This window comes from Rhinoraja longicauda, chromosome 30, assembly GCF_053455715.1.
Source record: "Rhinoraja longicauda isolate Sanriku21f chromosome 30, sRhiLon1.1, whole genome shotgun sequence".
NCBI lineage: Eukaryota > Metazoa > Chordata > Chondrichthyes > Rajiformes > Arhynchobatidae > Rhinoraja > Rhinoraja longicauda.
The window spans coordinates 15569266-15584073 of record NC_135982.1 but is presented as its reverse complement, the minus strand read 5'-3'; the positions used below and the strand labels follow the sequence as shown (position 1 = coordinate 15584073).

General features: G+C 45.9%; 1 protein-coding gene across 3 annotated transcripts in view; it reads right to left on the bottom strand.

The window, feature by feature from the left end:
• The window catches only part of epha8 (eph receptor A8), a 331222-nt gene that overhangs the window by 53927 nt on the left and 262487 nt on the right, over positions 1-14808 (bottom strand). For all 3 annotated transcript variants that reach the window (XM_078425132.1, XM_078425133.1, XM_078425134.1), the window contains exon 13: positions 10994-11203. In XM_078425132.1, the coding sequence (XP_078281258.1) occupies positions 10994-11203 (210 nt within the window). The remainder of the gene's footprint in view (positions 1-10993; positions 11204-14808) is intronic.

Below are 14808 nucleotides of genomic sequence, written 5' to 3'. Positions count from 1 at the left end.
TTCGACTTAAACCAGCATCTGCAGGGTTTTTTTCCTACAGCAGAGGAACAAGCTTCTCATGGACGTGTTTGAGATAGGTTGGTCAGCTCTGGTTAGACATTCTCCTGGACGGTCCATCCTAAGTCTTCTCATTTCTCAGCACAATGGGCAGTGAAACACTCTCCACACTTTAAAAAATAAGACGTTCCATTTTGGTTTTGTTTGTCCTGGGTTACATAGGCCAAATGAACCTGAACATTCGATGGCACCCTGGAGATTTGCCACTAGATCAGGAAGATCTTCCTTGCATTGCAGGTCATTAGCCCATTTGGCTGGGGGGTGTTTTACAGGGCACCTAGGGATAGTCCAGCGGTTAAGAGCAGCGGAGATCAGAAACCGTTTGTCAGCGCTTTAAAAGCACTTTATCTGGAGAAAATCATTGGCAATTTTGTCCAGGCATGAGTGATTTTTTAAAATATATACGGCAGCTAGCTTAGTAACGTTTTTCAAAGGTTCTTTTGTTTCAATTTAAATGCACAAATTCCTCTCCCTAGTGGCTTTGCGTGCATTCTTCTAAACGTTTTTGACTGACAAATTCCTTCTCTGCCGCTACAAAAAAAACCTGCCGGTGTTTGTCCTTGGAGGATTCAATGAAAACACTGAATTCCATTTCATTACTTCCATTTACATGGGAAAATTGAGCGTGTGTAGATCAATTTGTATTAATGCAGAGCAGTGACCATATAAATGACCTCGGGAATCATCTCAAAGGTGGCCTCGGTGAGAGATTTTCTTTCCCAGCTTTAACACTTTGAAATCCAAAGAGGATTTTCTAGTTCTGTTGAACAGTTTTTCCACATGTTGGAAAATTATTTTTTTCAGGCATTAGGAAACGCAGTGTTCTGAATCAATGGTGTGACAATAGACAATAGACAATAGGTGCAGGAGTAGGCCATTCAGCCCTTCGAGCCAGCACCGCCATTCAATGCGATCATGGCTGATCACTCTCAATCAGAACCCTGTTCCTGCCTTCTCCCCATACCCCCTCACTCCGCTATCCTTAAGAGCTCTATCCAGCTCTCTCTTGAAAGCATCCAACGAACTGGCCTCCACTGCCTTCTGAGGCAGAGAATTCCACACCTTCACCACTTTATGACTGAAAAAGTTCTTCCTCATCTCCGTTCTAAATGGCCTACCCCTTATTCTTAAACTGTGGCCCCTTGTTCTGGACTCCCCCAACATTGGGAACATGTTTCCTGCCTCTAATGTGTCCAATCCCCTCATTATCTTATATGTTTCAATAAGATCCCCCCTCATCCTTCTAAATTCCAGTGTATACAAGCCTAATTGCTCCAGCCTTTCAACATACGGCAGTCCCGCCATTCCGGGAATTAACCTAGTGAACCTACGCTGCACGCCCTCAATAGCAAGAATATCCTTCCTCAAATTTCGAGACCAAAACTGCACACAGTACTCCAGGTGCGGTCTCACCAGGGCCCGGTACAACTGTAGAAGGACCTCTTTGCTCCTATTCTCAACTCCTCTTGTTATGAAGGCCAACATTCCATTGGCTTTCTTCACTGCCTGCTGTACCTGCATGCTTCCTTTCAGTGACTGATGCACTAGGTGGGTGGATGTCTGATAGACAGGCAGGAGAACTTGATTCTTCACTTAAGTTGCTCTAACGTGACTTGTTGCCATGGTGCTGAACATGCCTTGGCAGGATGAATTGAAGGCATAGTGATTGAAAGAGGAATTAAAAATCGTAATCCTGCAGCAATCGTAATCCAGGAGACCCACCGACATTCTGTACTGTCTGACAATTTACTTCACTGCTCCGCAACAAATGTCCATATCCAACATCACATCACCAGATAAACTCGCCCTGCTGGCAATGTCAAGAGTAATCTCTGACTGGAGTCAGAGAGTCTTACAGTGTGGAAACAGATCCTTCGGCCCAACCTGCCAACGCCAACCAATATGTATCATCCACACTAGTCCCACCTGCCTGTGTTTGGCCCTTACCCCTCTAAACCTATCCCGCAGCACGGTGGCGCAGCGGTAGAGTTGCTGCCTTACAGCGAACGCAGCGCCGGAGACTCGGGTTCGATCCTGACTATGGGCGCTGTCTGTACGGAGTTTGTACGTTCTCCCCGTGACCTGCATGGGTTTTCTCCGAGATCTTCGGTTTCCTCCCACACTCCAAAGACGTACAGGTGTGTAGGTTAATTGACTGGGTAAAATGTAAAAATTGTCCCTAGTGTGTGTGTAGGGTAGTGTTAATGTACGGGGATCGCTGGGCGGCGCGGACTCGGTGGGCCGAAGGGCCTGTTTCCGCGCTGTATCTCTAAATGTATCTATGAACCTGACTGAATGTTTCTTAAACGGTGTGATGGTCCCTGCCTCAACTACCTCCTCCGGCAGCTCAATCTATGCACCTACCACCTTTTGTATATAAATCTTGCCCCCTCAGATTCCTGTTAAATCTTTCCCCCCCTCACTTTAAACCTATGTCCTCTGGTCCTTGATTCCCCTAGTCTGGGCCTATTGATTCCTCTCATGATCTTATCCACTTTCATACGATTACCGTTCATGCTGCTGCACTCCAAGGAATAGAGTCCTAGCCTGCTCACCCTCTCCCTCTCCCTGCAGCTCAGGCCCTTGTGTACTGGCAACATTTTTGTGAACCTTCTCTGTACCTTTTCCAGCCTAACAGCATCCACAAAATCCTCTCTGCACCCTTTCCAGCTTCACAACGTCTCCAGGGCAAAGTTTGGGAAGGCGCACCCCCTCAATGCCGGACCACCCGTGGGCCTTCTTTACACCACCTCCTGTGCCCCTTGCCGGTTTTGCCACTGGCAAGGGCCAGGGCTGCCTTGTTCACAACGCCAGGCACAGTCTGAGGCGTTCCTAGTGCTAGGTAATAATCTCACAGTTGATGTGAGATGATCTTCATTGCAGTGCTGTGTTACAATAGACAATAGGTGCAGGAGTAGGCCATTCAGCCCTTCGAGCCAGCACCGCCATTCAATGCGATCATGGCTGATCACTCTCAATCAGTACCCCTTTCCTGCCTTCCCCCCATACCCCCTCACTCCGCTATCCTTAAGAGCTCTATCCAGCTCTCTCTTGAAAGCATCCAACGAACTGGCCTCCACTGCCTTCTGAGGCAGAGAATTCCACACCTTCACCACTCTCTGACTGAAAAAGTTCTTCCTCATCTCCGTTCTAAATGGCCTACCCCTTATTCTTAAACTGTGGCCCCTTGTTCTGGACTCCCCCAACATTGGGAACATGTTTCCTGCCTCTAATGTGTCCAATCCCCTCATTATCTTATATGTTTAAATAAGATCCCCCCTCATCCTTCTAAATTCCAGTGTATACAAGCCTAATTGCTCCAGCCTTTCAACATACGACAGTCCCGCCATTCCGGGAATTAACCTAGTGAACCTACGCTGCACGCCCTCAATAGCAAGAATATCCTTCCTCAAATTTGGAGACCAAAACTGCACACAGTACTCCAGGTGCGGTCTCACCAGGGCCCGGTACAACTGCAGAAGGACCTCTTTGCTCCTATACTCAACTCCTCTTGTTATGAAGGCCAACATTCCATTGGCTTTCTTCACTGCCTGCTGTACCTGCATGCTTCCTTTCAGTGATTGATGCACTAGGACACCCAGATCTCGTTGAACATCCCCTCTTCCTAACTTGACACCATTCAGATAATAATCTGCCTTTCTATTCTTACTTCCAAAGTGAATAACCCCACACTTATCTACATTAAACTGCATCTGCCATGTATCCGCCCACTTACACAACCTGTCCAAGTCACCCTGCAGCCTTATTGCATCTTCCTCACAATTCACACTACCCCCCAGCTTAGTATCATCTGCAAATTTGCTAATTACGCTGCATCATCAGCTGGGCCAGGAAAGCAGCAAGAACAGAGATGATGAAGGGATTGGATTCCAAAAAAGAATTGGGGGACAGAGTGCTGCAAGTGGTTGCAGTTCCTAAAACCTTTTGTGACTGAGAGTCTGAGATGCCTTCAGACATCACCAAAGAACGGCCCAGCCCGCGTGCAAAGATTGTGCTCCCTGATCCTTGTATCAAAGATTGTGCTCCCTGATGTATTGTATCAAATGTCCTCTTTATTTTAATCATCAACCAGATTATCTTTAACTTTTGAAAGTCAGAGAAATAAAGAGGGCGGCACAGTGGTGCCGCAGGTAAATCCTGCTGCATCACACACCAGAGACCTGGGTTTGATCCTGACTTCAGCTGCTGTCTGTGTAGAGTTTTCACGTTCTTCCTGTTTTCCTGTTTTCACGATGCTCCAGTTTCCTCCCCCATCCCAAAGACTTGCGAGTTTACAGATTAATTGGCCTCTGTAAATTGCCTCTCGTTTGTAGGAAGCGGATGAGAAAGCACAATAACTTGGAACTAGTGTGAAAGGGTGATCAATGGTCAGCATGGACTCGGTGGACTGAAGGGCCTGTTTTCCTGCTGTATCTCGAAAAAACAAAAATGCAGACGCTTGGATCGTTATAACTCGATCCTTTAAGTGCCACGAACATTCTTAGTTTAATTTAATTTAGAGATACAGCGTGGAAGCAGGCCCTTCAGCCCACCGAGTCCTCGCCGACCAGCGATCCCCGCACCCTAACACTATCCCACACACACTAGGGACAATTTACAATTATTCCAAGCCAATTAACATCCAAACCTGTACGTCCTTGGAGTGTGGGAAAAAGACGGAGATCCTGGAGAAAACTCACGCAGGTCGCAGGGAGAACATACATACCCTGCACAGACAAGCACCCGTAGTCAGGATCGAACCCGGGTCTCTAGCGCAGTAAAGCAGCAACTCTAACGCTGCGCCACCGTGCTGCTCCTGATCAGGTTTCCTTGTTTCTCCTTTATGAGGCCAATCGACCACTCGTGAAGCACACTGATGCTGAAACAGGAGGTGCAATGTAAATACAGAGGCAGAACCACAATCTGCCGCCTCACCCCACCAACACTGCATCATTCACTTAGTTAGATCATGGCTGCTCTGCGCCTTGAAACATTCAGCTGTCGCTCAGTTTTATCAAAGCTCCGCCGCGAAAGATAACACGAAGAATAAAGCCAGATGGACCACTTGGCAATAGTTCGACAATGGCTTCAGATATGACAAAGGACCAATTGACCCTGCAAATTTCTCATAAAAATATCCGGGGGCTGTTGTCTAAATTGCAAGATCTGTTCTACAGATTGAACAACAGCCTGACACAGTAACAGTCGCAGAATATTATCCTGGGTCACAGATCCTCAATAATCAATGAACGCGTTTAAGGACGAGCACATATGTGCTTGCAATATGTGCCTGTTTATCATGTCGCTACAAAGAAAGTCACATTTAAATCCCTGAGCACAGCCCAGCCATGCCTCTCGGCTAAGGTTTTAAACTCTTTAATCAAGACTCGTACGCTAATCCCTCAGCGGCAGGTCAGACACTATGGTACTGACAGAGTGTTTGAGAGGGAGTGATCCTGAGGGACTTGGCAACAAATCCAGACCCCATCAAACTTCACTCACCCACCCGACACAGATTCATCTGCTCTCGTCAGGACCTGTAAGAAATATAACGCCACTGATCTTGTTGAGACAAAGTCTTGGTCTGTCATTGTCTGGCACCCCCCACCACCAGGCAGTTGCAAGGGAGGGATCCAGCACAGACTTGGATATGGATTAGACTTGGATTGATTCCTCTGGAATGGTGGAGGCTGAGAGGAGACTTTAGTTTCGTTGAGTCTATTGTCACCAGTACCTCAGCACAGTGAAAAGCTTTAGTTGCGTGCTATCCAGTCAGAGAAAAAAGCCAACTTGACAGAAGTATAGTAGGAAAATAACTGCAGATGCTGGTACAAATCAAAGGTATCACAAAATGCTGCAGTAACTCAGCAGGTCAGGCAGCATCTGGGAGAGAAGGAATGGGTTCCTTCTCTCCTGAGATGCTGCCTGATCTGCTGAGTTACTCCAGCATTTTGAGTTACTCCATACCTTTGATAGCAGTACATAAAGTTATGAGAGGCATAGATAGGGTAGACAGTCAGAACCTTCCTTCCAGGGTGGAAATGTCCAATACTAGAGGACGTAGTTATAAGGGAAAGCATAAAATAGATTAGCCATGATCCATGATTCAATGGGCTGAACGACCTACTTTTGCTCCCATGTCTTATGGTCTCATATAGGATGAGCAGTGGATCGTTTTATATCAACTTGAGCGATTTCTCTGCATTTAGCTTTTCAATGGAAATGAAAAGATGTGCCGAGTCCAGTATGCTGAAAGCAAAACCCGTCTGATTCTCCATCATCTTGTGCTCTCCTCCCAATTAACCCCGTCACTCCCATTTTATCGGCAAAAGAGACAGAACCTCGGATTCAAACCCTTCAGCGCTGCTAAAAATGTCACCACAATCCAAGGAAATAAAAACAGAACTTGACTCTGTCACTATAAAGCAGTGGCCTCAAATATGAGCTTTCAGCTATCAATTACCATGTCGGGCAATGCCAAAACCAATAAGCGATTTCAGCTATTTAATCCTCTTTGCTAGTCATAATGGTATATCACTTTCACCACACTTCCTTCAGGGGACCAATTAAGCAATCAGTTTAAATCACTGTAGACAGCCTTTAGCTCAAATCTTGAATAACCTTTTGAACATGGTGATAATCACCAATGCCAACCTGCTCATTTTAACAGGTACTTTGGTGGATTATTTTAACCATGTCATTGCTAAATGGGCGGAATCAAAACCCAGATCATTTGAGTGGAAATCTAGAGAATTACAGGAACAATGTATGCATCCTGACGATCGCATATTATGTTATTCTGAATAGCTTTATTTGTGCACTTTGATGATATCTCTGGGCAAAGACAATCGCCAATGGGGAAAGTCATTCATTTATTTTCATCACAAAAAGCTGGAGTAACTCAGCGGGACAGGCAGCTTCTCTGGAGAGAAGGAATGGGTGACCCTTCCATCACCCATTCCTTCTCTCCGGAGATGCTGCCTGTCCCGCTGAGTTACTCCAGCTTTTTGTGCCTATCTTTGAGTTTCAACCAGCATCGGCAGTTTCTCCCTACACATTACATTTTCATCAAGTCCAAGATTATTGTCTGCACACTTTGCTCATTTTACCTCAGACCTATCTGCTCATTCTCCCTGACATTTCTGACGCACTGCCCTTCTAGGTGGCACGGTGGCGGAACGGTGGAGCGCTGGAGACCCGGGTTCGATCCTGACTAAGGATGCTGTCTGTATGAAGTTTAGCCCAGAGACTGCATGGGTTTTTTCCCGGTGCTCCTGTTTCCTCCCACACACCAAAGACGTACAGGTTTGTTGGTTAATTGGCTTTGATAAATTGTGTAAATTGTTCCTAGTGTGTATGCGATGATCGTTGGTTGCCGCAGACCCGGTGGGCCAAAGGGCCTGTTTACATGCTCGATCTCCAAAGACTAAAGTCTATCAGGTTCAATGGTACTTTGCCACGTGCAAAGTGAAACACTTACAAACTTACAAACAGTATAACGACACATTCCTTGTAATTCCTGTTCACAGATTTAAATATGACCGGTTCCAGAAATAAATTTATTTTCTCCCTTTATGTTTAAATGACTTGGATAAGCACAGTTCTGAAATTTGTGGATGATGTAGAATTTGTCAATGACATAAATTATGATCGAGGGCAGAAGATCTCGAAACACTGGCGAAATGAGGAGATATAGGATAAAGGAAAGTAATCTGGTTAAGTCATAAGTATAGTCATGGCAGGAAACTCGGGCATTAGATCCTGGATCCATTCCATAAGCCTTATGTTTTCCCACAGATCAGCAAATTATTTTCCTTCATTGCCTGTCTAATTCCTATATTTAAAGGCTCTGAAAGAATTTGTGTCGACCAACCAAGGGATAGTGAATTCTGGATCTCCATCTTCTGGAGATCTTCAATAAATCTGGATGTTCATTAATGTTTTTTTCTTCACTCCCTCCATCCCCACCCCCATGCCAATTTATCCCCTCACTTTAATTCTGCATCCTCTCGACCTGAACTATTCATTAATGAGAACGGCTTTCCGTTTTCTAACCCATCTAAACTAACCACAATCTTCTCTATCTCAACCCAATCTCTTTCGATTCCAGCTTGCAGTAAAGAAAGCAATCTCCCCTTAAGAATGAGGGGGAAAAATCAGCCCCTGCTGCATTTGACTCCATATGTGGTTTTCAGCTGAGAAACCAGCAGAAATCTTGTGGGAGAGCTCAGAGACACGAAGAGTTCTATGTTCCGTTTCGAATAAAACTAGCAACGGATAGGCAAATTAAAAGGTTTCATAAATGCCTTGTACAATTTTATGGAATATTCATTTGTTTTTCGTTTTGCTTCTTCCTGCTCCTGAAATTGAATTTCCGAGTCGGAATCCGACAGTCTGTGCCTGCATTGTGCAGCATGTTTAAAGCTGGTGACTGGATATAGATCTCCAGATGAGGCTTGGCTGTGAAGACGTGTGAGGCACAGCACACTGCCTCCCTGGACAGATGGAGGGGAGGCTGCAGAGCGGCCAGCTAGCCAGATGCATTGTTGCACCTGAGTGCCGCTGCAGCAGATGGAGGAGATTTGCAACGCAGCAGCCAACTGCAAAACAGTTGGTCATTGGGAAACCTGCTGGAGAACCTCCATACAATGTCACAGAGTGGCTTAAAGCACGGTGGCTCAGCGGTAGAGTTGCTGCCTTGTCGCACTTGCAGCGCCAGAGATCCGGGTTCGATCCTGACTACGGGTGCTGTCTGTCCGGCGATTGTACGTTCTCTCCGAGACCAGCATGGGTTTTCTCCGAGATCTTCGGTTTCCTCCCACACTCCAAACACGTACAGCTTTGTAGGTTGTGTAGGAAAGAACCGCAGATGCTGGTTTAAATCAAAGGTAGACACATAATGCTGCAGTAACTCAGCGGGGCAGGCGGCATCTCTGGAGAGAAGGAATGGGTGACGTTTCGGGTCGAGAGCGTCACCCATTCCTTCTCTCCAGAGATGCTGCCTGTCCCGCTGAGTTACTCCAGCATTTTGTGTCTATCTTCCCATTTATGCGGCTTCCTTGTTCTGCAGTGTGCGACATTAGTCCAACACAGTCAATGTATCATTCACTTTCTAAGATACACAGTAATAGCTGGTTTGTAGGTTAATTGGCTTGGTATAATTGTAAAATGTACCTACTGTGTGCAAGGTAGTGTTAATGTGCGGGGATCGCTGGTCGGTGCGGACTCGGTGGGCCGAAGGGCCTATTTCCGCACTGTATCTCTAAACTAAACTAAACACCCTTTCGTGTGTGATACCTAGTTCCATCGACGTACACAATGAGCACTGGACGCACATCTTTTTGCAGCTTGGCTTAGGCACTGACATTCAAAGGGACTTCCGGCACTTTCAGCAATCTGCCCTTCAGGGGTGTTTGGGATTGCTGAGGCTCCACTCTGGGTGGGAAGCAGGGTGGGGGGGCAATGATTGTGGTGAGTGATTGATGAGCCTCAACCCTGATTCACCCCAGCTCACCCTCTCACATGGCCGCTCCGCCCCCATCCCTCTCCTGCTGACCGTTGCGCAGAACTCTTGATCACTGTGCCAAAAATAAAAGCCAGCACAGATTCCACATCCAATGACAGATTTAACATCTACCGTCGACAAGACAAAGGCAAACGACTTTGTGGATTTCCTTTGTGTCCGTCATCCGGAATTTGATGCATTGGGAAAGCTGTGCAGAGTGTCCAGAGCTGTGTAATGTCAGGATTGAACCCGGGGTCTCTGGTGCTGTAAGGCAGCAACTCTGCCTCTGCACCACCTCAATGGGTTACAAGTAAATACATGGGATTGATGGGAATGCTCTGAGAAGCTGGCATAATGTTTCAGGGCTTAATGGCCTCCTTCTCTGTTGTGGGAAAATCTGGAAATACCTTTGTTGCCTTTGCTGCTGTAACCAAACTGAGTGCGCCCTTCAGTACAAAGCAGAAATATATCTGCAAAATGCAATCTCTTTTTGAACCCTATGTCTATTAACGTGACTGGCTCCATACATAAACCTTTGCTGTTTTAGTAAGCTTTGGAACTAGTTTTGCTTCAGTTTTTATGCTTCCAAAGTGGAGATTACTTTATCAATGCCTTGGGACAAATCTGTTGAATAATGCCGCAGAATTCTGCAATTTAATTGCTCCATGAAAGGACCTCTGGATGAGCAATGGCAAAAAGGAAACTATTAGCTTTGTAATTTGTCTCTTTATTTTCAATTATGTTCAAAATATATTTGCTTTCCTCGTCCCTTGGCACTAATTTGATGTTGTTTCATGGCCACTGTGTTGGTTTATGCAAAGAATCAATGGAGATAAGTGTGGGCGGACCGGAGAGGAAATCTGGATCATTCATAAATGTGGGAACAACTGGATAGCCTGTTTGTTTTCTCGGGAATGCTCCTGATTTACGAGGGGCATGGATAGAATAGATAGAATCACACAGCACAGAAACAGAAAGAGTCCAACTTGTCCATGCTGACCAAAATGCCCCATCTAAGTTAGTTCCCATTTGGCTGCATTTGGTCCATATCCCTCTAAACATTTCCTGTCCATATACCTGTCCAAGTGTCAAAGGAAACCTGTTTAAAACTAGAGGGCATCGATTTAGGCTCAAGCCCTGCCAACTCGAATCGTCACCCATCCTTTTTCTACAGAGATGCTGCCCGAGTGACTCCAACCCTCTGGGTCTACCTTCGGTATAAACCAGCATCTGCAGTTCCTTCCTGCACCCTATCTGCCTTCAGCTATTCCATTCTCCCCATTCCCACTGCACTGTTCCCGCCCGCAGTGCTTCAATGGTCCCATATTCACTGGTGTGTCACTCGTTCCCTTCACTGTGGCCACTGACAACATCGTTCCCGCTACTTTATCCCCGAGATATTGAAACCCTGTTTAAAATCCCAAACCGTACAGTGGTGGTGTAAGCTGCGTCCGGGTCGTCTTCCAAAATTCGGGATAGGCCGAAGTCCGACACTTTGCACACCAGGTTGCTGTTCACCAAGATGTTTCGCGCCGCGAGATCCCGGTGGATGTAGCCCAAGTCCGACAGGTACTTCATTCCCGCAGCAATGCCGCGCAGCATTCCCACCAGCTGGATCACCGTGAACTGTCCGTCGTGTCTCTGGAGGAACAAAGGAGAAACCTGTCACTCCCCGCTGCACTTCAACATCCCTCTTCATAACCGAGAGCTCCATTTCATTGAAAAGAATCAAATGGAAAATATTTGGTACCACCAGAAAGAACCTCGACTCAGGTAACGGTGTTGGTCTCCCTGGGAAACGACTATCAGTTAATCTGGACTGCTTAAATTAGACAAGTGCCTCCTTTTTCCTCATCCTCCCTCCTCCCTCCCTCCCCCCCTCCCTCCCTGGGAGATAGATTTAAACTTTAAAATGTGAATAACTTTAAAAATATAACACCGATTTCAATGAAACCTCTTCCATTAGCACCAAAGGGACGACGGTGAGTAAGGTGGGCCTAAAACTGTCGAGCTATCGTGTACCGTTTTGGCTGTAGTTCAGGAACAAACAAACAAACAAACAAACAAGAGTTTTAGTATTTAGATGCCATTAGGTTGGAAATGTGCAGGAGATTTATCGAGATGTTACTGGGGCTTACGCGCTTGAGGTCGAGGGAGAGATTGGATAAGCTGGGATGTGTTGCTTTGGAGCATGGGAAGCTGAAGTATACAAGTTTATGAGGGCCATGGATAAAGCGAACACTCACAGTCCTTTTTTCCAGGGTAGAGGATTCTAAACAAGAGAGCATAGGCTTAAGATGAGAGGGGAAAGATTTAAGAGGGACCTCAGTAGTCCATATTTGGAATGAGCTGTCAGAGAAAGCTATAGAAGCGGATACAATTACGACATTTAAAAGACATATAAGGATTGGATGGGATTAGAGGGCTCTGAGTCAAATACAGGCAAATGGGCCTAGCCCAGAATGCCAACAGTTGGTGTGGACCTGGTGTGCCAAAGGGCCTGCTTTCATGTGGTATAGCTCTATGATGGCAGGAGGTCAACCCTTGACAAGAAGATCTGAACATTAATTTGCAGCTTCCTCTGTCCCTGCTCATTTTGTAAGGTGTTGCTCTTTCAATTTCAGCCCATGATACTGTTGAATTATTTGAAGTTGCGATTTTTATTCCTCGGTTCCATTAAAACTGGCGCCGTTTCTGTTTTTTTAGAAGTCACCAAAACGCTTCTGCAACTTTTTTAAAAAAAGGTGCAATGCGGAATCTAATCTAAACTGGGACAACACCACTAGTTTACAGTTTTCACCAGCAGATGTGTGAGATACATGTCCTGAAACACAGCCTGTTTGCCATGGATTGTGTAAGTGGCAAATGGAATTTAATTCGAGAAGTGTGAAAGATACTTCAAGTGGATATGTAGTAAATTACATGTTATTTAGGGGGGTATCACGAAACACAGGGACTTTGGAGAGCATTTGCACAGATCCTTGTAAGCAGCGTAACAGGTCAAAAAAAAAAACCCCAACACAATCTGTTGGAGTAATTCAACAGTTCAGGCAGTATCCCAGCTCGAGCAACTCAGTGGAACAGGTCAACAGTCCGTTAAAGTAGATAATCAATATTTCCCATTACAAGCAAAGGTTACATGTTGTACACCAGACTTGTTAGGCCACTGTTTGAGCACCACACACATTTCTGGTCACCGCATGAGAAGGAAAGGTGTGATTGGAAAAAATAAGCGAGCAGATATTTAAAGTAATTGATAGAAGGAATAGAGGGGGGAGGAGGAAAGATCGTCTTTTACCCACAGGATAGCGAGAGCCCGGAATTCACTGTTTCAAAAGGTAGGAGATGCAGAAACCGTAATAAGACTTAAATGGTATCTGGACGCTCCATGTTTCCTTTTGATGTACAAGGAATTTTCCCTGAAACCGTGGTGCACCTCATGCCATCCAACGCCTCTAGAGTCTATCACCCACATGCACAATCAAGCCAATTTTCAGGAGCTGATTAACCTATCGACCGACATAATTTTGGACTGTGGGGGGAAACCAGAGCTCCCGTAGCAAACCCACATGGCCACAGAGGGATAATGCAAACTCCGCACTGAAGGTGAGGATCAAACCTGGGTCTCCGCTGTGAGGCAATAGCTCTACCAGCTGTGCCACTGGACTGCCCCAAAAGAACTGCCAGAAGAATAAATAATGACACAGTCTGGTCCATAGTTAAAGGCCCAAACAACAATTGATGGTATCTAATGGTTGGTATAGTTGCTGAGCAGAGGTTGAAGGACACCAACAGGGCTGTAAGCTCCAGTTTCGATTAAGATTGTAGAACGTAGAACAGTAAAAAGCACAGCTTAGGAACAGATCCTTCATCACATAATGTCTGTGCCAAACATAAAGCCAAGATAAACTAATCCCATCCGACTACACATGAACCATCCTCCCCCATTCTCACCATATCCATGTGCCTATCCAAGAGCCTCTTAAATGCCATTGTATCTGCCTGTAATATTGGATCTGCCTCCACCACCACCACCCCTGGCAGTGTGTTCCAGGCACCCACACCTTCTGTGTAAAACACTTGCCCGCACATTTCCTTTAAACTTGGCTCCACTCATCTTAAACCTAAGTTCGTTAGTCTTTGATATTTTCATCTTGAGAAGTGTTTCAATAGACAATAGACAATAGACAATAGGTGCAGGAGGAGGCCATTTGGCCCTTCGAGCCAGCAGCGCCATTCAATGTGATCATGGCTGATCATTCTCAATCAGTACCCCGTTCCTGCCTTCTCCCCATACCCCCTGACTCCGCTAACCTTAAGAGCTCTATCTAGCTCTCTCTTGAATGCATTCAGAGAATTGGCCTCCACTGCCTTCTGAGGCAGAGAATTCCACAGATTCACAACTCTCTGACTGAAAAAGTTTTTCCTCATCTCAGTTCTAAATGTCCTACCCCTTATTCTTAAACTGTGGCCCTTGGTTCTGGACTCCCCCAACATTGGGAACATGTTTCCTGCCTCTAACGTGTCCAACCCCTTAATAACCTTATACGTTTCGATAAGATCTCCTCTCATCCTTCTAAATTCCAATGTATACAAGCCTAGTCGCTCCAGTCTTTCAACATATGACAGTCCCGCCATTCCGGGAATTAACCTAGTAAACCTACGCTGCACGCCCTCAATAGCAAGAATATCCTTCTTCCCTGCTCTGAAGCTCTGAGGTTCATTGGTTTGGGTTTGCCATCAGTTCAGCTCAGATCCAACTAGCCCTGGTCTATCCACAAGATTGCAGCAGCGATGAGAGCCGGTGGCGCAGCGGTAGAGTTGCCACCTTACAGCGCCACAGATCTGATTTTGATCCTGACTACGGGCACTGTCTGTACGGAGTTTGCACATTCTCTCTGTGACTGCGTGGGTTTCCTCCGGGTGCTCCGGTTTCCTCACACACTCCAAAGTCATTTTGGTTTGAGTTTAATTGGCTTCTGTCAAATGTCCCCAGTGCGTAGGATTGTGCTAGACTAGAGGGCGATCGCTGGTCGGCCCGCAATCAGTGGGCCGAAGGGCCTGTTTGCAGGCTCTCTATCTCTAAAGTCTAAAGAGACCACCCTGGTTCTTTCACTGGAGGCAGATGTACAGTCACAGGAGTTCACTGAGGGAAGAACACAGCAAAGTGGGAATAAACACATAGCAATCAGTCACACAAAGAACAACATTTTCCTTATAATTAAATTCTGTATGAATGAAATGAA